At 59.2% G+C, this 27,120-nt stretch overlaps 7 protein-coding genes across 7 annotated transcripts; 5 read left to right on the forward strand and 2 right to left on the reverse strand.

Annotated features, from left to right (window-relative positions):
* Positions 1–1,333: 1,333 nt before the first annotated feature.
* CDEST_04493 (Putative Acyl transferase domain superfamily, GroES-like superfamily, beta-ketoacyl synthase) lies at positions 1,334–9,362 on the forward strand (the record flags this gene model as incomplete). Its single annotated transcript, XM_062920652.1, has 6 exons — positions 1,334–1,487; positions 1,591–2,062; positions 2,179–2,538; positions 2,587–2,797; positions 2,920–3,043; positions 3,118–9,362. 6 exons carry the CDS (start codon positions 1,334–1,336, stop codon positions 9,360–9,362), a joined length of 7,566 nt encoding a protein of 2,521 aa, XP_062776703.1.
* A 964-nt stretch (positions 9,363–10,326) lies between these two features.
* On the reverse strand, positions 10,327–12,212 carry CDEST_04494 (Putative cytochrome P450; the record flags this gene model as incomplete). The annotated part of the gene is made up of 2 exons (XM_062920653.1): positions 10,327–11,037; positions 11,127–12,212. The coding sequence occupies 2 exons, from the start codon at positions 12,210–12,212 to the stop codon at positions 10,327–10,329; spliced, it is 1,797 nt and encodes a 598-aa protein (XP_062776704.1).
* Positions 12,213–13,893: 1,681 nt separating this feature from the next.
* Positions 13,894–14,981, forward strand: CDEST_04495 (uncharacterized protein; the record flags this gene model as incomplete). The annotated part of the gene is made up of 2 exons (XM_062920654.1): positions 13,894–14,171; positions 14,234–14,981. 2 exons carry the CDS (start codon positions 13,894–13,896, stop codon positions 14,979–14,981), a joined length of 1,026 nt encoding a protein of 341 aa, XP_062776705.1.
* Positions 14,982–15,054: 73 nt separating this feature from the next.
* On the reverse strand, positions 15,055–16,137 carry CDEST_04496 (Putative Spherulation-specific family 4; the record flags this gene model as incomplete). The annotated part of the gene is made up of 1 exon (XM_062920655.1): positions 15,055–16,137. One exon carries the CDS (start codon positions 16,135–16,137, stop codon positions 15,202–15,204), a length of 936 nt encoding a protein of 311 aa, XP_062776706.1. The 3' UTR covers positions 15,055–15,201.
* A 2,556-nt stretch (positions 16,138–18,693) lies between these two features.
* CDEST_04497 (Putative FAD-binding domain, FAD/NAD(P)-binding domain superfamily) lies at positions 18,694–20,342 on the forward strand (the record flags this gene model as incomplete). The annotated part of the gene is made up of 2 exons (XM_062920656.1): positions 18,694–18,989; positions 19,205–20,342. The coding sequence occupies 2 exons, from the start codon at positions 18,694–18,696 to the stop codon at positions 20,340–20,342; spliced, it is 1,434 nt and encodes a 477-aa protein (XP_062776707.1).
* A 920-nt stretch (positions 20,343–21,262) lies between these two features.
* CDEST_04498 (Putative CAP domain-containing protein) lies at positions 21,263–22,250 on the forward strand. Its single transcript, XM_062920657.1, has one exon. The coding sequence runs from the start codon at positions 21,458–21,460 to the stop codon at positions 22,079–22,081; it is 624 nt and encodes a 207-aa protein (XP_062776708.1). The 5' UTR covers positions 21,263–21,457; the 3' UTR covers positions 22,082–22,250.
* A 477-nt stretch (positions 22,251–22,727) lies between these two features.
* CDEST_04499 (Putative GTP binding domain, Tle1 phospholipase, P-loop containing nucleoside triphosphate hydrolase) lies at positions 22,728–26,526 on the forward strand. The gene is made up of 10 exons (XM_062920658.1): positions 22,728–22,923; positions 22,992–23,086; positions 23,151–23,258; positions 23,313–23,379; positions 23,436–23,595; positions 23,667–24,355; positions 24,427–24,698; positions 24,781–24,974; positions 25,077–25,390; positions 25,486–26,526. The coding sequence occupies exons 1-10, from the start codon at positions 22,848–22,850 to the stop codon at positions 26,523–26,525; spliced, it is 3,015 nt and encodes a 1,004-aa protein (XP_062776709.1). The 5' UTR covers positions 22,728–22,847; the 3' UTR covers position 26,526.
* Positions 26,527–27,120: the final 594 nt, after the last annotated feature.

A 27,120-nucleotide genomic window follows, 5' to 3' on the forward strand; every position in this document is an offset into this window, starting at 1 on the left:
GATACAGAAGCTACCGTTGGGGCAGTGTAATGACAGGTGTGCATATGTCAAAGCCCGTCTTACAAGTGGTGCTTCAAGAAGGGGCAGACGTGTGTTTAAGAAAGGCGTGCAATGTTCGAGAAGGGCGGCCAGGGTGTGAGAGAGGCGGTTGGTGTGTAAGAAGGGCGTACAGGGTGTAGGCAAGGCGTCTTCATGTTAATCAAAGGCGTGAGATGTGAGATGTGTAAGAAGGACAGGAGAGACGTGGCCTAGTCATGTATGCCCGTCAAACGCCACCGGACTGCAATAGACCCTATCCTCCGTTAAAAGCTCCGACTTCTCCTCCCAAACCAGAATCGCCGGAAGACCAAGAATCTCACTGCAGCGGGAGCTTCATTGTATATCTCCCTGGCTGTCTTGCCTGTAACTCCGCGTCGCCTGTAGTCAGCAATCCACAGGAACAACCAGAGAGTCCCAGGCATATTATTACAGCACAAGGGGGTAATGAGAGGGGGACCACGACTCAACCACTCGGCAGGGCACACGTGATGGACAGATGACACTCGGTTATGCAGATTGTTTTCCTAAAGGGGACAAGACTGGCCAAAGATCCAAAAGACATCATTCATGCAGGGACCCCAATGTGTAAGTCGACGCGTCCAATGGTCTATCGAGCCCCAATACAACTGTGCCTCTCACGCGCTTAAGCTCAGAACCCTATGTTGCATACCATGTACAGAGTAATCCTCATCCTTATCCTTATCAACGGGGACCCTCTCTGCAGTATGTCCGTCAGTCTACCGGAGAGAAATATCTCCGCGTGTTTTCCGTTTCCAATCGGCTCGTAAGCGGAGGGGGGCTGGACGCAAGAAAACACAGCGGCGGCTGCTTACACGGAGTATCTGCGTGGGAAGGGAACTCGTCAGTAAGGCTTCAGGAGCAAAACGCTCTTTCGGAAATGCCTCCATTCGGACTGCTTTCAGACCTTGTCCGCGCAGTGAAGTGAGCGCGCCGGAGTTCACGATGGAGGACGAAGCGTCCTTTGCATGCCTCGTTTGAGATGGTTCAGTTCGCCCTGATCGACCATGGCAGTGGTTTATTTTTTTTGATATATTAACCTTCAAGTATCGTGATCAAACTCTCAGAAGTTTTTCGAAAGCATCTCCATCATCACTTTAGACAGTCAAGCAATCTTTTCTTTCCCACTCTTCCGTTTTTCAAGATCAATAATAGAGACTCACGTCAACAGCGCCTATACACCCCGCCTCCAACCTCACGATACAATCATCCCCTTGTATCTTCTTCTTCTCCTCTTCCGTATAGAGTATAGACAACACATACCAAAACAGCAACAATGTCCGACACCGAGTCTCTCAACGCCGCGTCCGGTAGCGAGTCGTCGAGCGTCGTCGTCGTCAACGGGTTCCGCGCTGAGCACGAGAACAGCGTCGGCAGCAACCCCAACGTGCCGGCTCCGCAGGATGATGCCTTTTGCATCGTCGGAATGGGTACCGTTAACACCCCCCCCCCCCCCCCCCCCCCCCCCTCCCTGGTCTCTTGCTTGAAACTTATTGTTCCATTTGTGCTGACCCTTTTGCTACCCCCTAACAGCCTGCCGCCTCCCCGGTGACATCAGCTCCCCCTCGGACCTCTGGCAGTTCCTCGTCGACCAGAAGTCGGCCCAGGGCACAGTTCCCGCCGAGAGGTACAACATCGAGGGCTTCTACCACCCGGCGGCCAACCGCAGCGGCAGCATGAACGTGCCGGGCGGCTACTTCATCCAGGAGGACGTCCGGCAGTTCGACAACAACTTCTTCGGCGTCAACAACCTCGAGGCCACCTACATGGACCCCCAGCAGCGCAAGCTGCTGCAGGTCGTCTACGAGTGCCTGCAGAGCTCCGGCACCACCATGGAGAGCCTGTCCGGCTCGAGCACCGGCGTTTTCGTCGCCAACTTCTCCGTCGACTTCCAGCCGATGCAGGCCCGCGACCCGGACTACATCCACCGCTACCAGGCCTCCGGCTCCGGTGCCACCGTTATGTCCAACAGAATCAGCCACGTCCTGAACCTCCAGGGGCCTAGGTATGTGACCTTGGTTTCCCGTTTACCCCCCCCCTTTTCCCAATGATGTTCAAGCAAGAATGGATGGGGGAAAACACAGCATGCTGACACGGATTCTCTCTTCTTTCGCTCCATAGTTTCACCGTCGACACGGCGTGCTCGTCATCCATCTACGCCCTCCACCAGGCCGTCAACGCCCTCAAGGCCGGCGACTGCGAGAGCGCCATCGTCGCCAGCGCCAACCTCATCATGTCGCCCGAACCGCACATCGGAGCTGCCAAGAGCGGTGTTCTCTCGCCGACGGGAACCTGCCACACCTTTGACTCGTCAGCCGACGGATACGGCCGCGCCGAGGGTGTCAACGCCATCTACGTCAAGCGCCTGTCCGCGGCCCTCCGTGACGGCAACCCGATCCGCGCCATCATCAAGGGCAGCGCAGTGAACGCGTACGTCGAGCATAATCATACAGCTGGCAAACTCCCTTCCGGCTTTATGAGGTGGTTTCAGATGAGTGATATATAGCTAACCACATGTTGTGCTTGCAGGAGCGGCAGGACGCCCGGAATCTCGCTGCCCAGCGGCAACATGCAGGAGGTCGTCATCCGCAAGGCCTACCGCGACGCCGGCCTCGACTTTGCCGACACCGACTACGTCGAGTGCCACGGCACCGGAACCCCCGTCGGCGACCCGATCGAGGTGGACGCCATCGGCCGATGCTTCTCTCCTCGCCAGGGGCCTCCTCTCATCATCGGCAGTGTAAGCATCCAGCCACACCTCCCTCCCCCCTATTCATCTGATATAGGCCGAATGTTTTACTGCCTGATAATTACATGGATAAATCTTCGGGAGCAAGAGACTAATACGGGCCACGCAACTAGGTCAAAACCAACGTTGGTCACAGCGAGGGAGCCAGCGGTCTCACCTCCATCATCAAGGTCGTCAAGTCCATGGAGGAGGGCCGCATCGCCCCTTCATACGGAGTCAAGAAGCTGAACCCCAAGCGTAAGACCCTTCCCACCAAGCAAACACCACGAAACACCAACGAAACCCCATGAACTGACCAACAACCGTGTTAGTGATCCTCGAGGAGCGCAACCTCAAGGTCGCCACGCAGATGGAGAACTGGCCGCGAGCGCTTCGCCGCGCCAGTATCAACTCCTTTGGCTACGGCGGCGCCAACGCCCACGTCATCCTCGAGTCCGCCGACAGCTTCCTCGGCCAAGATTTCTTCCTCTCTCAGACCCGTCCCCAGAAGGCCCTGACCAACGGCGTCTCCAATGAGCCGAAGCACGTCGTGCTCCCCGTCTCGGCTGGGTCCGCCAACTCCCTGAAGAAGCAGGTCGAGCAGATCTCCGAGGCGGCCACGCAGTGCAGCGACTACGAGACCCTCCAGAGTCTGGCTCACACCCTCTCCAAGGGCCGTGACGAGCTGGCGTTCCGAGGTTACCTCCTGGCGTCCATCGATGCCGCCGCCGAGGCCGTCAAGCTCGCCACCACCGAGACGGCGGACAACAGGGCGTCGCCTCTGCCCTTCGGCTTCGTCTTCACGGGCCAGGGCGCCCAGCATGCCGGCATGGCCAAGGAGCTGCTGTCCCAGAGCAAGCACTTCCTCGACACCATCCGCGGCCTCGACAAGGTCCTCCAAGCGCTGCCCGCCCACCAGGCGCCGGCGTGGACGCTTGAGCAGACGCTCCTCGACGGGCCCGAGACCAGCAAGATCAACGACGCCACGCGCAGCCAGCCCATCTGCACGGCCGTCCAGATCGGCCTCGTCGACCTGCTCCGCAGCTACGGCGTCCAGCCCACGGCCGTCGTCGGCCACTCGTCCGGCGAGATGGCCGCCGCCTACGCCGCCGGCCTCCTCAGTTCCTCGCAGGCCATCCTCGTCGCCTACTTCCGCGGCTACGCCGTCGGCCACCTGACGTCCCAGGGCCGCATGATGGCCGCCGGCCTGGGCCCCGAGGAGGCCAAGGACCTCCTCGAGAGCAAGGGGCTCCAGGCCGAGGCCCGCGTCGCCTGCGTCAACTCGCCCGAGAGCGTCACCCTCAGCGGCTCCCCGGCCGCCATCGACGCGCTCGAGGCCGAGCTGCAGGGCCAGAAGAAGTTCGCCCGCAAGCTCGAGACCAACGGGCGCGCGTACCACTCGCACATGATGGAGGAGATCGGCCCCCTGTACGAGGAGCTGCTGGCCCCTGTCTTCAACGTGCCCGGCTCCGACTCGGGCTTCTCGTCCTCGTCGAGCGAGTCCGAGGAGGCCAAGATCAAGATGTACTCGTCCGTCGGTCACAACCCGGACCGCCTCCGGGTCATCGACTCGACCTCGAGCAGCTCCGCCACCGAGACGGACGCCGCCTACTGGCGCCAGAACCTCGAGCAGCCCGTCCAGTTCAGCACCGCCCTGGCATCCCTCGCCAAGGGCGCCGAGGGCAAGAAGATCCACCTCATCGAGATCGGCCCTCACTCGGCCCTCAAGGGCCCCATCCAGCAGATCCGAAAGTCCATCGGCCTCGACGAGAAGTCAGTCCCCTACTCGTCCACCCTCGTCCGCAAGGAGGACGCCAGCGCGTGCCTCAAGACGCTCGCCGGCGCCCTCTTCATCAAGGGCCACAGCATCGACTGGGAGTACGTCAACGAGGTCGAAGCCGCCACCAGGCAGAACCTCCGCACTCTCCACGCGCTGGCCCCCTACCCCTGGGACTACTCGGCCGGCCTGCTCTGGAACGAGCCTCGCACGAGCATCGAGCTGCGTAACCGGAAGCACCTCCGCCACGAGCTGCTCGGCACGGCGGCCCTCACGGGTAACGGCATCGACTACACGTGGCGCAACTGCCTGCGGCCTAACGAGATGCCGTGGATCAAGGACCACAAGCTCGAGGACGAGGTCGTCTTCCCGGCGGCCGGGTACATGGCCATGGCCATCGAGGCCGTGTCCCAGATCACGGGCGTCAAGCAGCAGCTCAAGGAGAACAAGAAGAAGGGCAGCGGCAGCAACAACAACATTGGCTTCGAGCTGCGCAACGTCAACATCAGCTCGGCTCTCGTCGTCCCCGAAGACACGGACGAGGCGGCCAAGGACCTTGAGTTGCACACGACCATGTCCCTCCGCAAGATCTCGGGCGCCAACGCCTCGGCCGACTGGCACGACTTCTCCATCTCGTCCTTCTTCTGGACCTCTGACCAGGCCACCGTCCACTGCACCGGCAGCATCCGCGTCACCCACGACCGGAAGGAGGTCGACCACACCTGCACAACCGTCGCCGACGCCGAGGGCTTCGACCTCTGGGCCTCGACCGGCCGCTGGTACACCAAGTGGCAGCAGGAGGGCCTCTGCTTCGGCCCCCAGTTCCGCTCCCTGACGACCCTGCAGACCGACAGCGCCCGCAAGCGCCGCGAGGCCATCGCCACGGCCAAGATGGAGCCCACCGTCGAGGGCGCCTACGAGTTCTACCCGGTCCACCCCATCACAATCGACGCCGGGCTCCAGGCCGCCTGCCTCAGTGGCACTTCGGGCCACGTCGCCTCGCTCCGAACCTGGCTGCCCGTTTTCTTCGCTGAGATGCAGATCCAGCCGCCCACCGCCGATGCCGAGGGCGAGATCCACGTCCGCTCCGAGGAGATGGGCTTCTCGAGCGGCCGCATCGACGGAACCGTCCGTGACGCGAGCGGCGCCCTCGTCGTCGACTTCAAGGACGGCCGCATGTCCCGCTACACCGGCAAGAACTCCGTCGCCGTCTCGCAGCAGCAGGAGTCCACCACGGGCGAGGCCGACGCCGCCGACGCCGCCACCGGTGCCGGCGCCGACCCCTTGGCCCTCTACACGCAGCGCCAGCCGACCCTTCGCATCCAGTGGAAGCCGGACGTGCTCCGTCTCGGCCCGGGATCCGCCTCGGCGCTGCGCAAGTACGTGGCCGGCATCGTCGACCAGCTCAGCGAGGACCTCCGTGACGACGAGAGCCTCGCCGTCATCGGCGCGCTCCTGACGCTCGCCGGCCACAAGCAGCCGCGCATGCGCGTCCTCGAGATCGGCGGCGACGGCCAGGGCTACAAGTCGGACCAGTGGCTTAGCATGCTCGACAAGGAGACGGCCTTCCCGCGCTGCCGCTCGTGGCACGCCGGCAACCTCGGCGACAAGGGCGTCGTCTCGCTCCAGGACGGCGCCGAGGGCCCCTTTGATGTTGTCGTCATCCCCAAGCTGAGCACTTCCAAGAAGGCCACTGTCTGGGACAACGCCGAGGGCGGCATCGCGCCCCTCCTGTCCACCCGCAGCATCGTCGTCATCCGCAAGTCGGAGGCCGCCGCCGCCGGTCTCAAGGCTGCCGGCTTCGACGTCTTGGATGTTGGAGCCCAGGTCCTGCTTGCTGTGCGCCCGGCACCGACGAGCGTTCTGAAGGGTCGCACCGCCGTCATCGTCAAGGCCGAGCGTGCCTCGACCGTCGTCGACGAGTTCGCCAAGACGCTGGCCGCCTACCTGGAGACCGCCGCCGACGTTTCCGAGGCCCGCATCGTCAGCCTGGACAAGCTCGACTCGATCAAGATCAAGGAGGACGACGTCTGCGTCTCCCTGCTCGAGACCGAGACCGAGTTCCTCGCCACGCTGAGCCCGCAGTCCATGGACCGTCTGCGCGCCGTCACCGACGTCGTGGCCGATCTCCTCTGGGTCACGGGCGCCAACATGCTCGGCAGCGAGCCGGACCCCAACCTCACGCTCTCCAACGGCCTCTCGCGCGCCATGATGCTCGAGCAGCCCAGGCTGCGCTGGTCGGTGCTCGACGTCGGCCACGCCCTCACGCAGACGAAGAAGGAGAACAACAAGGACGCCGCCGAGGTCGCCGCTCAGGTGTGCGGCAACATCCTCTCCGGTCTCGTCGCCCTCTACGAGCAGGACGACGCCGAGTTCATCTCCGTCGACGGTCTCCTCCACGTCAGCCGCTACGGCCCGGACGTCGAGGTCAACTCGCTCTTCCGCCGCCGCCTCGACCCCCAGACCGTCAAGGCCGACGCCCAGACCCTCGCCGACGCCAACCCGGCCCGCCTCACCATCGGCCGCCCCGGCGTCACCGACACCATGTACTTCCAGCAGACCTGCGAGCCCGGCGACGACAAGGCCCCCGCGGCCGGCTTCGTCGACATCGAGGTCAAGGCCGTCAGTCTCAACGCCAAGGATGTCTACGCTATGAGCGGCCGCGTCGAGACCCGCGACAAGACGACGGCGTTTGACTTCTCCGGTGTTGTCACCGCCGTCGGCTCCACTCTCCCCGAGTCCGAGTCCGGCCCCATTCCGGCGCCGCTCAAGGTCGGCGACCGGGTCGTCGCCTACGCGCCCTTCCACATCGGCACCACGGCCCGCGTGCCCGTCGGATGCGTCCACCCGCTCCTCGACCACGAGGAGTTCACCGTGGTGCCGACGCTCCTCGTCGTCTACGCCACCGCGCTCTACGCCCTCCACGACCGCGCCCACCTCCGCAAGGGCGAGTCCGTGCTCGTCCACGCCGGCTCCGGCGGCTTCGGCATCGCCGCCATCACCGTGGCCCAGAAGATGGGCGCCGTCGTCTACACCACCTGCGGCTCCCAGTCCAAGCGCGACTACCTCGTCAACGAGCTCGGCGTGCCGGCCTCGCACATCTTCAGCTCGCGCGACGACTCCTTCGTCCGCGGCATCGCCGAGGCCACTGGCGGCCGCGGCGTCGACGTCATCCTCAACTCCCTCGTCGGCGACCTCATGCACAGCAGTTGGGAGGCCTGCCTCGCCGACTTTGGCCGCTTCGTCGAGGTCGGCAAGCGCGAGCTCATCGACGCCGGCCGCCTCGACATGCGCGCGTTCCTCAAGAGCGCCACCTTCACCGCCTTCGACCTCTCGGAGCTCTTCTACGCAAAGGACCCCTACAACCGCGCCATCTGGGACCGCCTCATGGTCGACACCCTGCAGCTCTACCGCGCCGGCGAGATCCAGCCCCTGCCCACGCGCGTCTTCGACATCACCCAGGTCTCCCAGGCCTACCGCTTCTTCGGCAACAAGGACCGCGTCGGCAAGGTCGTCATCTCCATGGAGGACCCCAACGCCCGCGTCCCCGTCGCGCCGTCCCCCTACCTGAGCCGCTTCGACGCCGACAAGGTCTACCTCCTCGTCGGCTGCCTCGGCGGTCTCGGCCGCAGTCTGAGCAGGTGGATGGTGACCCGCGGCGCCCGCAACTTCGTCTTCCTCGGCCGCTCCGGCGCCGACAGGCCCGACGCCAAGCAGCTCGTCACCCGCCTGCGGCACTCGGGCGCCACCGTTGACGTCGTCCGCGGCGACGTCTGCAGCGCCGCCGACGTCACCGCCGCCGTGGCTGCCTGCCTCGCCACCGGTCGCAAGATCGGCGGTGTCGTCCAGGCCGCCATGGGCCTGCACGAGGCCCTCTTCACCCGCATGACCAACGAGGCCTGGCACACGGGTATCGAGCCCAAGTGGAAGGGAACCTGGAACCTGCACAACGCCATCGAGCGCGGCGCCCCCGGCCAGGAGCTCGACTTCTTCCTGCTCACCTCGTCCATCTCCGGCACCGTCGGTACCGCCACCGAGAGCAACTACTGCGCCGCCAACGGCTTCCTCGACGCCTTCGCCCGCTGGCGCCGCGCCCGCGGCCAGGCCTGCGTCTCCGTCGGTCTCGGCATGATTTCCGAGGTCGGCTACCTCCACGAGAACCCGGAGATCGAGGCCCTGCTGCTCCGCAAGGGCATCCAGCCTCTCAACGAGGACGAACTGCTGCAGGTCGTCGACCTCGCCCTTGCCAGCGAGCAGGAGGGCGCCGTCAGGGAGTCCCACCTGCTCACGGGTCTCGAGGCCGACGGCCTTCGCGCCCTGACGGCTCGCGGCTTCGACGTCACCACCCACGGCGTCCTCGTCGAGGCCCGCGCCGCCCTGCTCCTCGCCTCGCTGCAGGCCGAGGGCGAGGCCGCCGAAGCCGCCCGCGCCAGCTCCGAGGGAGGCCACTCCACCGCCGTCACGACGGCCGCCGCCCCCTGGTTCAAGGACGTCCCCTCTACCGTCGCCGCCGCTCTCGCGCCCGAGGCCGCCGCCGAGTCCATGCAGGAGGCCATCCTCAACCTGATGAAGAAGCGCTTCTCCAGCTTGATCCTGCTGCCGCTCGACCAGGTCGACGAGCGCAAGGCGCTGCCGGGTTTCGGTGTCGACAGCATGATCGCCTCCGAGTTCCGCTCCTGGTTCTGGGCCGCCCTGCGCGTCGACGTGCCTTTCCTGCACATCATGAGCCCGCAGAAGTCGCTGTTGGTGCTGGCCGAGTTTGTCGAGGAGACGATCATGCAGCCGCCTGCGGCCAAGTAGATTGTTGGACGACGGAAAAAGTGGATGGGATTTTCTCCTTGCTTTCTTATGTCTTCCTGTCAGGCGCTGGTACTTGCTTGTTTGGGATTTTGTTATTAGCTTCTATACTCTTACAGATTGCCCCCCAATAGACTGTCACTTGATCTTGAAATCGTAAATTTCTGGCTTGAACAGCTTGCCCGGAATAGCAAGGGCAGACTTATAACGACTATGGCAAACTTGTTGAAGGTTTCGTAACTTTCGTTGAGGAATGCCATAATTGCTTTGCGCGATGTTTCTACATGTTGAAGCATGGTGTATACCCTATGAGTGGAAGAGATTTATGGGCGTCAAAGTTCCTGAGAAACGCCTCTCTTTTGGCGAGGAAGCTATCTGGACACAGCGGTCAAGCTCTTGAACACAACATAGTCGTAAAGTCATGCGATCAACGAGATAGATGTTGTGAGCAAAGCCGCAAGCTCTCATATGCAGAATTAAAAGCTTTGGACTAACCCTGGTTAATCAAACTTCAAAATCAAGCAGCATAAGGACTGGCATATGAGTGGTAATCACAGTTGGCCGATGTAAGCCCTGGTATCGAAAAGAAATATTTCAAGGGGAATCACATTGGGATATCAACCTTGTCGAAAGGAGCTCAACTTCCAACAGTTATATGATTCTCTTCTAAACCAGACTTATTCCAACTCATTTCTAACAAACCAATCACCGAAAGCAAAACGCTCTTTTTTTCTATGTTGTGGATAAAGGGCATATTGAAGTTGAATGATATATACTGTGCAGCAGCCATATCAGACGCGTAAAGTGTCTCTCGCAAAGGATATAGGGCCTCAATTGCTATCCCCATCCAGGGTTGTCCTATGATTCTATGATGCGTCTAAAATTCTAAGTACAAACTGAACCAGCCACAACATCGTCCAACTCCCTCTGTCTTCCTGCGGGAGAAACTCCAGCCATCTCTTGGTCCTCAAACGCCCTCGCCCAGCTTGACGTCCTTCAACCGCACGTAACACTCCAGCGGCTTGTTGGTGATGCCGATGATCGAGGCGTATCCGGAAAGCTTCTCCGGGCACGGCAGCAGCTCAAAGTTCCACACGATGAGCGTGACGATGATCCTTAGCTCCAGGTACGCCAGCTTCTTGCCGAAGCACGACCGCCCGCCCAGGCCGAAGCTGAGCTGCGGGCCCGCCGTAGCGTCGAACTCGATCCCGTCGGCGGCGAGCCAGCGCTCCGGCCTGAAGGCCGCAATGTCGCCATGGTCCCAGGCGCGCGCCTTGCCCTCCTTCTTGGCGGCCTGCGCCGTCGGGCTCCGCTTGGCCTCCGGGATCTCGAAGCCGGGTTGCAGCATGCTCGGCCCCGTCCCGAGCATCATGACCATGGTCCCCTTGGAGATCGGGTGCCCGAGGACCTCGGTGTCGGCGAGGGCCACACGGTCCACGCTAGGCGTTGTGCCGGCGCACCGCAGCAGCTCCTCCATGGTGGCCTCGAGGTACGGGATGCGCGACGTCTGGATCTCGTCCGCGGTCGGGTTCCGGTTCTCGGCCACGGCGCGGTGGTGGCACTGCTGGAGGGCGGCGCGGAGGCGTCGTGTGATCTCCGGGTGGTCGGCAAGGATCTTGACGCCCCAGTTGACCGTCGTGCTCGTCGTGTCGTGGCCGGCGACGATGAAGCCGAAGATCTGCAGGTTTATTATTCCGTCAGTCAGCCATCAGTGTGCCACCAGGGTTCTTCTACCGGAACGTCGCGGCTTGCACAAGAGTTCCGTACCTCATCAATCATCACGGGCGACAGATACTGCGGCTGTCGGTTGCCCTTCTCGGCCAGCTCCTTTTCCTTGCGCACCATCAGGTCGACCGCAGACCGCACCGGCGCCCGCTTGTCAGTCTCGGCCTTGCCGGTCTTCTGCCGCTCCAGCGCCGTCTCGATCTCCCGCACGATGAAGTCCCTCTTGTCCTTGATGGCGCGCCGGAGTTGAGGCGTTCGCGACAGCCATGCCCACTTCAGCGTGGGGAACGCCGCGGCCGGCATGCCGTCGAGGGAGTCGGCGAGGTCGAGGATCGCGGCGATGACCTTGTCCTTGGGACCCTCTGGGAAGTCGACCGGCTCGTCGAGGTTGTCGGAAGTGGCGTCCAGGCCGAGCCGTGCAATCTCGGCCTTGTCGAGGCTGCGGAGCAGGTCGACCTTGGGCCGGATCGCGTGGTGCTGGAAGCTCTTGCCAAAGGCCACGCCCAGGATGGCGTCGAGGGCGCCCTGAAAGACGTCCTTGTGCGCGTCAAAGGGGCGGCCGCCGCCGATCTGGGCCTTGAGCCGCCAGAGCGTAATCAGCTCCGTCGTGTTCGCGTAGATGGCGGGGCCGGCGACGCTCGACATGACGGCGGGCAGCAACATGTCCTGCAGCAGGTAGCGGTGGGCCTTCCATGTCGCGTCGGTCTTCATGTGGATGTGGTGGTGCGGGATCATGCCGGCAAAGACGCTGCGCATCGACTCGACGGCGCGGTCGAACTCGCGGCGGCGCAGCAGGATGTCCTGAGACTCGCGGAAGTCGGCCACCACGACGTGCGGCCGCGTCAGCGGGCCGAGGAAGACTTGGAAGATGGGCGAGTCGAGCTTCTTGGACTGGTGGATCATGTAGTCGACAAATGTCGCACCCGTCTCGGACTGGAGGCGGAGCATGCTGGGGACGCTCCCCAGAAGGCTGCTGGATGCATCAGGGTCACAGGGCAGTCCTGGAATCGGCTTTGGGAGCGCCCATAGGTAGAGGACGTAGGCGAAGACGACAACCAAGATGCCAATGGTCACTGGTGAGTTGATCTGAATCAACGGTGTGATGTCTAAGGGAGTGGAAGCCGCCATTCTGTAAGATTTGGGAAGTGTGGCAGCCTGACTGAGGGTGTGTAAGTCGACGCCGAGGCTTACCGCGGCGACGGTGGAAAAGGACGGCGGATGATTTATGTCGGATTCCTCAAAAAAAAGAAAAAAGAGTAATTCTACATCATTATCCACCGTTCGGGCCCATCTAGAAAGTGATTTGAGGGCTATATCAAGCCCGTCGACTGCCACAATCATGCCCCGGAGTAGGTCTAATCGTTTCCCCGGCCGCGCCCGCCTTTATCTCCGGATGCCGGGCCGATAAGTGGGTCCCCGGTCTTACTTTTCTCCTGCATAAGCCGGTGCATAGAACGCGGGTTGCAAAGATTAGAACCAGCTTTGGTAATGCCGGACGATTGTTACGTTTTTGAAGTCTTATATTGTTCTCTATTTTGGGTATCTGGGTCTATTCTGTGTTGTTACCAAGCAGGTAAATCCCATTCTTTACTACACGCGCCTTGCCGCTTGACGGTTGCATCTTGTCAACCTTTTCAACTCTTCATCCCATGAGCAACATTTTCGACCTCGAAGAATTTGAGTAGAGGCTACTGTTGATGGAACGGGGTTGAGAGACGCGTACAAGCAGTCGCTACACAGGGCCAGCCCAATCTAGATTGACTGACACAACTCGGAAGACAAAGAGGCTAGACGGCGCGTCTCGTGTGGAGAAAGAAAACGTTCCCGACACGCACTATCAGCCGTCTACAAGATTGACCGTATCCTAGTAGCTGCGGAGTGTCCCCCTCTTACAGAATCCAAAGGTTTCCCTCGTTGTCCTTGCCTACAATAGGGCTCTGTTCGAAGCTCTGAGCCTTACCAACCCTTCCATGATGAGGACACTCCCTGCAAAAAACATCACCATCCTGTTGACGTTCACATCCTTCCAAGTCGAGGAGTGAATGGTAGGAGGCGCCGCAGACTTTGATCTTTTGCTTGCAGCCTTTGAGGATGCAGGTTCTCCTGATATGGACTTTTTATGCGGTTTTCCCATATGCAATACAGATACAGAGTACATATTCCGCCAGTGGGGGGTGGGGGGGGGTGGTTTATTTACATTCGCCTAAATGAATGCGATGCGGCATGTTTGTTGACCAACAATCTGTTCCATTGTCTTTTCTCCTCCGGCGAGCTGTCATCATAATCTATCTCCATTTCTCCCCCGTTAGTATTCCAGTCCCTCATGAAATCGCCTGGCCTACCACGGTTGCTCCGCCCAGCATTCATCCATCCTTCTCCCGCTCAGCATCCCGCCATGGAAGATGCAGTCGGACCAAGTCAAGACGCATATCGAGGCGTCTACGAGAGAGGCTACCGCACCTGAGCTGCACTGTGGCAGCAGGAGGAAGCGACGGTAAAAGACAGTCTTTTCGAAACGAGCAGCATCTATTCCGTATTCCCCGACCATCCTGACTTCTCGAGTCGCCTGTTGCTCGACAAGTCCCTCTCCAACGTAGTTGTGTCGAGCGTTAGATCGACTTGAACACCATCACATCACCGGCGGATCCTTGTTGCGAACTCCCGCCCTCCAGGAACAGATTACCATGCAGGTGGCGTGGAATCACCCGACGGAGGTCGTTTTGAGACAAGACCAAGGCCTCCTCGACAAGAAGCTTCCAGCCTTGTTCACCAGTGAAGACAGCCACCACTTCCCGGTCTTGTTCCTCGCATGGGCCTATATTCTGTAGGCCAGGATGCTGCTCGATGGTGGGCGGCTGTTCTGTCAACAGAAACGGGAACAACAGGAACGCTCAACGGCTGGCGAGCATCCATCCGAAACGACAAAGGCGCACTTCTTTGTTCGCCATGGGCCATCGCAGCCTCATGCAACACGCCATTCGTCGTCGTTTCGGCCGAGCAACAGCCAACTCGCTCTTGTACAACAGCGAGGACGACTAATACGAGGACAACGACGACGACGACGCCCTCCCTGAGCACCCCTGCACCGTACAGGACGGCTATTCGATACCTATCAGAATCTGTCGTCTTCACGCCATATCACGCCAAAGCGAAGCTTCCCTCGCCGCAGCACTTCTGATTCCAATCGCAAAACTCGACGGGGCAAGAATCGAATTACCGAGCCCGAAACCCCAGCGCGATGGTACCCCGGCAGCAGCAGCTGCCGACGTCTCGCGAGCTGACGAGTGCAGGCTGATGTACTTCGCACACGGACCGACACACGCCGTTCCGCCCCTCTTCCCGTTTGCCCCTTTCGGCCGTACCGCTCTGCAAGACGCAGACCTCGGCATCCGTCAACACACGCAATGTGCGGCCCTTCACCATTTGGTCTATGCCGGTTTCGCCTGGGATTGCCAAGGAGGGGGCCGGAACGTCAAGCAAGGGGCCGGCGTCGATGGCGACGCAGATGACGCTCTTCTCGTTCCATTCAAGACCTCGGAGCTGTCTCGTGTGGCCGAGTTGGATGCCATAGCCGTCGACTACAGCGGCTTGGACCGGGAGGACGGCGACGAGATTTGCGAAATGGTCACCAGAAACATCCTCTGCTGGCTCCGGGGCGACGATGGATACCCGGTGGCGGAACGAGCACTCCGCCAGCACGACGACGATGACGATGGGCGCGGCTACGGAAGGGAAGACGCGCAGTCTCTTCGTGGGGACAGTCGACTAAGTAAATGGCTACTCGGGGTTGCCACAGGCACAGGGAGATGCAATTCACTACAACGGTATAGCCGGCCAACGGCGGGGGGATCGAACGAGACAAATCGATCAAGTGTATGGCGATTGCACCTTGATTGATAGACCTGGGAGGGGGCATAGTTGAAACAAAGATGAGCAGTAAGCATAGGGCTGTCGGCTCCTAGGTATATACGGCATCAGTACTGAATGGATATTCAGTTAGAGGCCACGCGGCTGATTTCGAATCGAGTCCGAGTAAGCGTGCCTGTACATACAGCCGGAGCAGAGTAAGATGATGCCTCAACACTCTCGCACGCCTATCCTCACCCCAGTCCACCGTTCACAGTGGTCTACCCGAAGACAGACCCTGTGCTAACGCCACCAAGTTGGAAACCGTGCCCACGCTGGCAGGCTCCCGCGTGAAGCTCTCGTTATACCCCCACTGCGTGATGTACAAACTGTGCACGCCCGCGGCAACAATAGCATTAACATGGGTCTGCAGGGTCGCCAGCGAGGCAGCCTGGTACGGCTCCCAGTCGTCGTAAAAGTCGTGGACCAGCACGGACGACTTGGCTCTCTGTGCCGCGTCTGACGGCAACGTGGCCAGTGACGCGGGCGTGAACGGGGTGTAAGTGTTCCGCGGACACCGGTCCTGCGGCGCGTCCGGGTCGGCCGTGTAGCACGTCTCCAGAGAGAGCACGGCGTCGGCCACGTCGTAGAGCGCGGAGCTGGCGGGGTTGACGGCGACGCCGGGGTTCAGGACCACGAGGCCCGTCTTGGATTTCGCGTAGGTGGACACGTCGGTGTAGTACTGCAGCTGGGCCGGCGCGGTGTTGACTTCGTCGAAGAAGATGCCGTCGATGTGGATGTCCCACGAGGCGCCGTCCCAGCCGTTGGTCCTGTCCCACGCCGCGTACGTGTCGATGCCTTGCTTGACAACGGCGACGTCGCGCGGCTGGGCCTGGACGGTCCCAAGGGTGGAGATGTAGCCGAGGGTGACGGCGTTGGGGCGGTTGTTGATCTGGCCGATCCACTGGGCCCAGTCGATCTTGATGCCTTCCTTGCTGGCGAAGGGCGGGCCGCTGTTGGGGTTGATAATGACGTTGAAGGTAAGATCGGGGTGCGCGTCGATGGCTTCAATGGCCGCCCGCCAGTCTGCGGTGCCGTCGTAAGGCTTCTCCAGGTTGTTGATGGGGTAGACGTAGAGTGGCAGCAAGATGTCAACAGCCGCAGCCGTGGAGACCAAGAGACTTGTCAGTGGTAAGAGAGACTTCATCTTGCAACGATAATGTAGGATCTGGGGAGGCTTGAAAGGGAAGCAAGGCCAGTTTCTGAGTCTGACTTGTGGAATGAATGGCGCACATTTTCCCTTGAACGGGAGCACATGGTCCTTTTTGTATTCTGAAGATGACAAGTCAAGGCGACCGGGTCAGCTCTTGGGCATCACTTGGATTCGCCATTATGGAGTTCCGGCCCCTTGCTCGTGCGTCTGAGACCAGGGCTCGGCTTACGGGATGATCCACAACTTTGGTGACAGGTGACTGATCGGCTTTGCAGGGCGAAGAGCGAGGTTATGTCTTGCCTTCCGCTTTCTCGTCGTCATTGTGCAACGCTTGGCAATGAATCGAGAGAAGATGATGTGGTGGCTACAAAATCCTGTCGCAGCCTCAATGATTAGACGGCGACTCACGGGGGGTGTTCCATGAAAGTTGTTACTTGATTGGGCAAGCCACGCCTCTTTGTATAATGGGAAGAGCGGGCCCGGTCCTATGTCTATCCCCTTTGTTGCCTGAACCCACATCAGCTATCTCTGTGCTCATCTCGTGATAGACAGCCTGTAGGGACGTAGTCGTTCCGGTGGTGGAAGGTTTCTGCCAGAGTCTGCTACATGATAGCGTAGTTTTGACTTTTCAGACGTTAGAGAGAGAGAGAGAGAACGAAAGAGAGAAAGAGAAAGAGAGAGAGAGAGTAAGAACCGCAAGACTTTGTGTTGGAATAGTTACAATTCAGATATTTCCTGGTTAACTAGTGATGTTGTTTGGAAAACTCACCCAAAGAGCTCAAGATACCCAGAAGTCGGGCCATCCACGCCTGGCATAGCAATGAGTAACAACGTAGGGTTTTTTTCTGCGCCAGGCAAGTGATCACTGATGGCGGCTTGCTGCAAAGTTTGGGTCAGTCAGCCTATTTTGCTTTAGAATTTGTTCAAGGTTGAGTGTTGCGACAAGCTGTTGGCATGAACCTGCGGATTTGTTCCACTACAATCACTCTTAGTTGTTGCATCCTTTCTGGCTGGGGAAAGTGAATAAGATCGAAGTGTGGGCGATGATGACAACATCTAGCTTTTGTTTTTCTGTAGAGTTGGGTGTCTCAAGAGCTGTTCCATCAACAGTACAGGCAAAGCATTGCATCCATTTAGCAAGTTGCCGTTGTTGCCGGCAAATATTGATAGGTTTACACAGGGTACGACACGCACGCCAGCATTCAGTTGGCTACTTGATGTGAGCTAGTTGAGATGACCAAGGTGTGTGGATCAATCCTCACCCAAGTCTTTTTGCAGTCCGAATCCAGCGTGTGTCAGAGGCGGCACGTGTTGCTTCCGGTTCATTCATGTTTCCAGCTGTTTAGTCAAGCTTGAGACGTCGACTTGGTCAAGCTGTTGATCAAGTTCGGCAGCTATGACATGTATAAAGTACAGATTGACTGACTACAACTTAACTCTTTTCAAGTCGAGAAATCGTGCTCGATAACTTGCCCAAAGACTCGAGCAACGATGGATCTCGGTTCGGTGATGGGTGGGTACACGCCCCTCTCAGGCAATACCAGCTCGAAGCGAATGGCGGCAATTATTAGTATGGATGGCATTGCTGACGAGCGCTAGTGGCCGTCAGCAGCGCGTCAGCCTGATAAGTGTCTACCATGGCATGGGTCCGCCGTGGATGGGTCGGAGACTCGGGGTAAGCAGAGCATTGTCTGACGGCTGCCTACTGATCCATGCGTTGCCCAACGGAGAGACATGGCCGAGCCAAAGCTGCACTTTGCCAAGGCAAGGAAGAAGTTGGGTGTATTATCAAGTATCTGGATGCACATTCGACGGATGATGGACGTTAGGTTAAGACGCAGGCGATCGACAGCGGGGGCCCCTTATAGCCAGCCTAATAAACGTGGTAGCCGACATGTCAATGATATATCTCGAAGCATGGGTCGGAGCATCAGGTGGGTTCGAGGTGGGATCCGAAGTGCCTATTAGGGGATGGATGGGTTTTCCCCTTGGGCGGGTATTGATCGTCAATCAAATCCAAAACAAAAGCCGCTCTGCGGACGTGAACCACCCATCCTCAAGCTTCAAAGATGGATGCGAGGTGTCCCCAGCTTTGGTGTGACGATCCCATGCACATCCGGAGTTCAGGCAACGACCGAAAGTGCGAATCGGAAGGATGAGAAGCCCAGACCGACCACAGGCCCTACTCATCGGCGGCCACTGAACGGATTTGAAGTCCGGTTTGTTACCTCGCATGCTGACCGACCACCTTAGACGGCTTGGCCCCTCCTCTCGCCCCCCTTTCCCGGTGAACAGGCCCGTTCTGGTGTCAGTGGTGGGGAGGAAGGATTCTCGGACGCGTGCGTGGTATAAGACGGCAATTCAGGGCCGATGGCGAAAGGTGTTCGTCCGCGGTATAAATATAAATATGTCCGGCCGTGGCCTCTTTTTACAAGTTTGTAAAAAAAAAATGTCCCCTCCCGTGTGTTGAAGCCCACTACATAGAACGACACACACATGTCAAACACAACACAAACACACATGTCAAGCACAACCAACCATCCATCCAACATGGCCGGCGATCCCTTCCGAGTCATCATCATCGGCGGCGGCCCCAGTGGCATCACGGCCGCGTACGCCCTCTACCACGCCGGCATCGACTTTGTCGTGCTCGAGCGGCGCACCAACGTGGCCGAAGACCTCGGCGCCAGTCTGGTCCTGGGGCCCCCGAGCCTCCGCGTCTTCTACCAGTTCGGCATCCTCGACAAGCTCGCCGAGATCGGCGGCAACCTGTACGAGAACCGAGCCTTTACCAGGGACGGACAGGTTTTCAAGTCTACCAGGGTCTTCGACGTGATGGTGGAAAAGTGAGTCTTTTTTTTATAGCATTCTTTTCGTTCTCGCTTCTGCCCCCCCTCTCTCTCCTTGTCTCTTCTTACCCATTCCCCACTGATCATCCTCATACTACTCTGTATATCTCTCTCCCCCACCCCTGAAATGCACACACAGATTACACTAATGCAGATTATCGCCTGTTTTTTTGCATGATTTGCTGACCACACCCTATCTATTCCCCTTGCAGCCATGGATCAGGCCCTCTCGCATTCCACAGAGCCCACCTCATCCAGGCCCTGTACGACAACCTCCCCGAGGCGGCCAAAGCGCGCTACTTCACGGGGAAGAAGCTCGCGGGCATCGAGGCCACCGAGACGGGCGTCGTCGTGACGTGCGAGGACGGATCGTCGTACACGGGCTCCGTCGTCCTCGGCGCCGACGGCGTGCACTCGGCCACGCGCCGCGAGATGCGCCGCCTCGCCCTCGCCGAGGACCCGTCCCGCGAGGCGACCTGGGACGCCGTGACGCCCTACAAGACGAGCTACCAGTGCATGTGGGCCTCGTTCCCGCGCCCGACGGCCCCCGGCCTGAGCAACGAGACCCAGGGGACCGACAGCTCCGTCATGTACATCAGCGGCACCGAGCGCGCCTGGATCTTTCTCTACGAGAAGCTGCCGGCGACGACGACGGAGCGTATCACCTTCACCGAGGATGACATTGAGGCCTACGCGGGGCGGTTCGCCGACTGGCCCGTCACGGAGACGCTCAAGGTCCGCGACGTCTTCCCGGAGCGGCTCAGCGCCGGCGCCGCGGCCCTCGAGGAGGGCATCTGCAACAACTGGAGCTGGGGCGGCCGCGTCGTCCTCGTCGGCGACGCCGCGCACAAGTTCACCCCCAACGCGGGCCTCGGCTTTAACAACGGCGTGCAGGACGTCGTCGCGCTGTGCAACCGGCTGCGGAGGTTCGTCGGTGGTGGTGGTAGCGGCGGCGAGGGGGCTGCCGACGACGGGACGACAACTACGACAACTACGACGACGACGACAACGACAACGACGGCAAAGACAACATCGACGACGGACTACGCGGCACTCGAGGGTCTGTTCGAGGAGTATCGCAAGGAGAGACGGGAGTCGCTGGACGCGGACCTCGACGAGTCGGTGCGCGTCACGAGGATGCACGCGTGGGCGTCGACGTGGGACTGGATCATGTCGCGGTACATCCTGTCGTGGGGGTTCATCCAGCGGCTCTTCGTCACCTTCTTCGTCACGCCCAAGATTCAGAAGGCGGGCGTCATCGACTTCATCTCCAAGCCGGAGCCGTTCGAGGGCACCTACAAGTGGCTGCATCCGCTGCTCAAGAGCGTCCCCAAGGAACGGACTGCGTGACGAACCCCCTCTCTTTTTGTGTTTGAATAGCTGTTTCGTGTTGTTGTTGAGCATAGCATAGCATAGCATGGCCTGGCATGGCATGGCTGGATAGACATTTTCCTCTCTTTTCATCCCCCTGACACACCAATAAAATGGAGAGTGGTGGTCATACCCGGCCGGTGCTTGTAATGTGAGTGAGTACAGATGTCTCCCGATGAACTCTCATTGCCGCCACCTCACAAAATCAAGAAGACACAACCCTAGACTCCACCTCAAAAGATCCTAGGTGATTTTTAGACATGTCGTTGATTGATACTATTGTTGAGGCTCCCGGCAGTTGTCGATTCATGTCCAATGGGCCCCTGGGTGCTTACTGAGCCCATTGCATGTGCACCCATGGCGTTTATGGCGTTTTTATGGCTTTTATGGCTGTCTGCTGCTGTCCAGTGGCTAAAGCTTCTATAACGACCAAGATCATTGCCCATGAGATGTGAACTGCAGGCCCTCAGGCGCGTTGGCTTAGTGGCTGACAATACAGACTGAAATCTCACCGAGTCCCTTCAAGCTCACTCACTCACTCACTCACTCACGCCTTCACATATTGGCCGCATCTTTCGACGAGTCATCGCAGATGAAGCAAAGTGACAGCGAATAAAGCGTGTGCACATTCAAGCTGCCCATGATCGATGAGGCCCTTTGAGCGTTAACGGTCTGCCACAGCCCCCTTCATTCCCCGAAGCCCTCCGGATGAACCAAGATCTTATTGGCCTGGCGACCCCATGGAAATCAACACCCAAGAACAGAATGCGTCATCGCACACACGGACGACCCCCGTTGACTGGTTGGAACCCGTGTTCAGGGGGACAAAACCGGGTTATGAGGCCTCATCGACCAATCGCCCAAGAGAAGTATGATGCTGAGGCACCGAGAGTCAAACACTGTTTGCCGTCGTATAATTGCCATGATGTTTTACCTCATGAACTGGACCGTCAGTAACTGTTGATGGTGTTCATCCGAATCTTCGGTCTCATACCAATCTCATCTCATTAGACGATCGTGACACGTCCATAAATATCATTAAAACATATAGTTCATCTCAGAACGGCTTCATATCAAAGCGCTCCACTCACGCCATGCATCTCCTGACAATCGCTGCCTTTGCCCTCCTCACCCCGCTCACATCCGCCCAGACGGCCGTGACGACAATCACCCAGCGCCCCCCGAGCCCGACCGCCGAGCCTGAGTGGACGTCGGACGAGGCCTTCACCTCCGCCGTCCTCAACAGCACGAATCACTACCGCGGCGAGCACAACGCCTCCGACGTCGCCTGGAACGACACCCTCGCCGACTTCGCTGCCGGCTACCTCGACGACATGCCCGGCGGCGACGACGGCTGCGTCTTTGCGCACTCGGGCGGCCCTTACGGCGAGAACCTGGCCAAGGGGTACCCGGACGCGGCGCGCAGTGTCGAGGCCTGGGGTGACGAGCGCGACGACTACGACTTTGACGAGGGTGAGTTCGACGAGGACACCGGCCACTTCACGCAGCTCGTGTGGAAGGCCACCACCGACGTCGGCTGCGGCCGCAAGCTGTGCGGCGACGGGCAGTGGTACCTCGTGTGCGAGTACTGGCCGAGGGGCAACGTCCAGGGCCAGTTTGTGGAACAGGTGCAGGAAGAGGCGCTCGGGGTGAGGTGTGCCCCCGGGACGATGCTGTTCGGTGTTGTCGGAATGGCCTCACTCTGGGTATTGGTATGATGGGTGTTGGGTAGTGACAATATGAGACATGATTGATATGGAATGCTGCAGACGGTAATAACAGCCATATAGTATTACATCGACGGGGGCAGCATCCTTGAGATGCACATGGTCATGCCACTCTGTCTTAACCAACTTGCCTGGCTAACTGAATCACCTTCGAATCGGCTTTACTATCTTGCCCTCTTCCGAACCAGACTTAGACTCTGTCCGTGGGTGATAAGCAACGAGACGGACTCGGTGAGCATCTCTCGATGATGGCCTGACTTGGCAAAGCACGCCCGACGGACCACGGTGCATCAGGCTCCCGTCCATCCCACGCATCCTCCTCCCCGCCACTGCGAGACATCTTGAATCCTACCGGCGACCGTTGGTTGGTCGCCTGATCACCGCGCTCCTGTGTGGCGACATGCAGCCATGCTCACCTACCCACGGCTAGCGTGGTTCACCCGGACTCGGGCGAATCAGGGACGGGTGATAATCTCGTTTTGCAGGACAGGCTCTCGCGACCATTGGACGCTGGGGGGGTGGTTGTCCGCCTTTTCAGCTTCATGTCCGCTGACGACACGATAGCCAGCCCTTTTTGACCAGCTATTTTCGATCCCACAGACACAGGACATGGTATACATCAGCAGGGGGAGGATAGTCGTTTTTCATGCATATTGGCTCCTCGTTTCGACTTTTGAACGACGCTGTCTCTTGCCAATAATCCGCCTCGAGTCTCCAATCACCGACGCCGTGTCCGACTCCCTTCGCCGCGACAATCATGAGCGGCAAGTCGCGCATCAGGAGAATCCTGGTCTGCGTCGACGGGACCTTCTACAACCCGGACGGAAAAGAAGGTGAGAATCGTCACCACGGCTATGAGAACATCCCCCCTCACAAGCTGTACTAATCACAAATCGCATAGGCAAGGGCGCCGGTAACAACACAAACGTTTTCCGCATCTTTGCCTCGGTGAGGTTCGGCAAGTTTATCGATGAGAACGGCAACGAGGTCGAGCAGGTAAGGAAGGGCTCTTCACTCTCTGTGATGGTGCTGAGCTGACCGCGTATGATGAGAGTCCTAGATTCCGAAATACTTCCCCGGAATCGGCCTCGAAAAGCCGACGTTGACAAAATACAAGGACGGCTATTCAGGGAGTCCCTGCAAGGACCTTATCGAGGAAGTCTTTTACGTATATATGCCCCAACGCATCTTCCTCATCCGGCTGTACGCTCACGAGACATAGTACTGCTGCACTCAGATCAAGTCGAGCGAGGACGAGGTATGGCTGTACGGCTTCAGCCGCGGAGCATGTAGGCATCTTTCTGCCTCCCAATGAGCAACACGCAGCTAACTGTCGTCGCCAAAGACGTCGTTCGAGCGGTGGCTTCTCTGCTGCACAACAACACGCTCAAGGAAGAGGCCGCCCTCGCAGCAGACAAGTCACTCTGGAAACGGATAACACGCCTGGGGCCTCGGAAAAGGAACCCCGCCGGTGAGGGAATGAACGGGCAGAAGTTCTTGCTTGGGTGAGCCGCAGTCACACTCCCCCTTCAGGGTAACGTACACGAGCTCGTCCTGGCTGACGATTTGATATCAGCCAGGAGAACGGCCGCGAACCCCCGGTGATCAAGCTACTGGGTCTGTTCGACACGGTCAAGCAGTACAAGGACGACGACGAGTTCGACATCTCCCATGTCAGCTCCATAAAAGATGTTCGACACGCTCTGGCAATGAACGAAGAGAGGCCGCCGTTCCAACCGGTCCTGTATGAAGCCCGCGATGAGACGAGCCTGGAAAAGAAAGAGGGGTCGTACCTCCAAGCCTGGTTCGTGGGCGCCCACGGAGACATGGGCGGCGGCGGCGTCGACGACGGCCTCTCCCTGTACCCTCTCCAGTGGATGTTGAACGAGAGCAGGGACCTCGGCCTAGTCCTCGAGTACAACCCGCGCCCCCAGCTGAAAGATCTTATCCAGGACCCCTTGAAGCTGGCGTTCCCGAGCCCGCCGCCGCTCAGCCTGGTCGGCGATTCGAAGCAGCTCGACGAGCCTCAGCCGTGGACGTACAGGTACTCCAACGGGGTCGAGGCCACGATGTACGATCTTCGACGGTCCCATCGACACGGGAATCTGCAGGCTATACTCCATAACAAACTGAAGAAGCAGGGGCCGCGGAGGGCCACGCACAATGTCCTGCTGAACCGCAGCATGCTTGGAACCTTGACAACTCTCGGCAAGCGCAAGGTGTTTGATACGGCGTCTCAAAGCCTCGAGGGATACGAAAAGACATGTCAGTGGGACAGGGGCGTCTCTTTTAGTTTTGACTCTGCCGGGGAACGATGCTGACAACATCTCGCACAGCCGGCGACGTAACCATCATCCACCCGTCCGTCTACTTTTTACTGGACACCTACCCCATGCTCGGAATCAAAGAGGCTCTCCAGTGTTTTGGCGAACAGCTGAAGTCATTCAAGAGGGATTTCATGACATTCGTCTCGAGCGAGCAGGACATACCCTCCGACCCTTGGGTCAGGGACATCCTCCCGGAACACTCGACCTGCAGGATCCTCATCTGTGGCAATACCGGAGTCGGCAAATCCACTCTACTGAACAAGGTGTTTGGCTTGCCAATGGTGAGTTGTGGTTCCCATGCGTCTCGGAGAGAGAGAGAGAGAGAGAGAGAGAGAGAGAATAGACACTAAAATCGGTGCCCAGACCCAGGAAAACTCGGACCAGAGAGGCGAGCACAACATCGAGGACGGATTCGAGTCGGATCAGCACCCGGGCATCATCATCCACGATTCGGAGGGGTTCCAGGCCGGGAACAAGAAGGAGTTGGCCGTGTTCAAAAAGTTCCTGAGGAAGCGGGCCGAGAGCAAGGACCTACGAGATCAGCTTCACGCGATATGGTAGGCGATCGAGCCAAAGCCCCCCCCCCCCTTCTAGAACCCCTCAATATCTGAGACGTGTGTAACTCTGGGCTGACATTTGGCTCTCTTCTCTCGTCTCAGGCTTTGCATCGACACGGACACCGATCGTCCTGTGCAGTCAGCTCTCGCCAACGTCCTCCAGGAGGTGTCCAAGAGCGCGCCCGGGACGCCGCTCGTGATCGTGGGAACAAAGAAGGACAAGTTCCTCAAACTGCGCCGGCTGGACGACTACCCCGAAAAGACGGCGGACGATTCTGGGAAGAAAGGACAAGAGCAGGTCGAACAGGACCTGCTTTCGGCCCGAGAAGCCCTGTTCAGGAGCAAGTTCGAGACGGAGGCCGAGACGTGCGAGATATGGCCGCAACTGAACGCCAAATTCGCCTTTGTATCCCGCTGTAAGTTCTGCCCCGCCCTCAAGCCACTTGAATTAAATCGATGTTGTGGTTGCTGCTTACTTACACCTCTCCCTCTAACTCCCTCCTTTTCTTAGACGACCAACAGTCCATCAAAGAGTTGATACACAAGACGACGGGCTCCTTCGGCGACCCGGTCACGTCCGAGGCCTTGATCGCCGCGCAGATCCCCGACATCGACGCCAAGATAGACCAGGCGGTCGAGAAGACGCTGCGGCTCCTGCGGACGGCGGTGAACACGGCGTCACTGGGCGCGGGCCTCGGGCTCACCTCGTACGTGGCGACGCCGTCCATCTCGCGGCACCTCTGCCACGAGATCGCGCACGGGTGCTTCGGCATGCCGGCGGCCAAGGTGGACGAGGTCAACTCGGTGCTGAGCCGGCTCGTGTGGGCGAACCTGTCGTCCTTCATGGCGCAGACGCTCGGCCAGTTCAGCGTCATCTGGGGCGGCATCGCGTTCCTGACGGCCACGACGGTGGTGGGCAGCATCCCGCTCATCGTCGGCGCGCCGCTGTTCGAGGCGCCCGCGGCGGCGCGCATGGTCATCAAGTGCGCGTGTGACATGATCCTCATCCTCGCCGACGCCTTTCGCGCGGGCGGCAAGAGCGCGAGCCGGGGAGCGATCGAGGCCGCGACGGCCGAGTATACCAAGAACCGGATCCCGGCGGCCGAAGGCGGCGAGGACGGCTCGGGGCCGGTGGGAGGCGCGCGGGTGCTCCGGTCCCGACGGCGGCTCGTGCACCAGGAGGTCAACAGGCTCATCCCGCTGGTGTCGAGCGTCGCCATGGAGGCGCTGCGCAAGAGGAGCGCGTCGGTGGCCATGGGCGCGTACCGGCAGAAGAGCGTGTCGGAGTACCGAGACGGCATGACGAGTATCCTGGCCAAGTACGGCAGCGCGAGTCACGAAGCGGCGGCCCTTGACGGGCTGGAGCTGGACGGGGCCGACGTTGCCTCCATCGGTTCGGCCACGTTGTACTCGGAGTCGGCATACTTTGACATTCCCGAAGACAAGGAGGAGATGAAGCAGTTCCTGGGTGAAAAAGCGGAGGAGAGGGGGGGGAAGGAGGTGAACGAGAGAGTGAAGATTGGGCCGCAAAGAGTCGATATTCATGTTTGAAGAGCTCGGGAGGGGTATGTGAATCTATGATACGGCCATTTTCTGTTTGCTTCGCATCCTGTAAAGCAGAGAATAAAGCCTCACGTTGTGGAAACAAATTGTTCACGTTGTTACAGGGATTCGAATCCTACGTCAATGCTGTTTTCACGAGGGATCAAGTCTCACGTCAGCACGATTTCTTGGGTTTCCTTTACAAGAGTAGTTAGCACTGAATGTCATCTCAGCTGTGTCTCATCTCGCCGTAACCGTGAGATCATACAGTCGATGACAGCAAGGGGCTCTTGTGAAGACTCCTGTAGCGATTGTATTCGGGCCGTGTCATGACCTAACGTCAAGCACCCACATTTGGCCCCCCCCCACATTTGGCCCCCCCAAAAACGAGGGCATTCCCACCAACATCAGTGTGTTTAATTAATTACTGACTAGGCCTAGATGCTACTATAATACAGCTTTTAGCTTTACTAGGTATATTAGACTTGCTAGATCCATCTGTAATATCCTCTTTTTTGCTAGCCTTAACTTAGGCCTTCTGGATGTCCTTAATGTTGGCGAACTTAGTGTTTAGATCTAGCTAGACTACCTTTCTTTTCCTAAC

This window comes from Colletotrichum destructivum, chromosome 3 (genome assembly GCF_034447905.1).
Source record: "Colletotrichum destructivum chromosome 3, complete sequence".
Classification (NCBI taxonomy): Eukaryota; Fungi; Ascomycota; class Sordariomycetes; order Glomerellales; family Glomerellaceae; genus Colletotrichum; species Colletotrichum destructivum.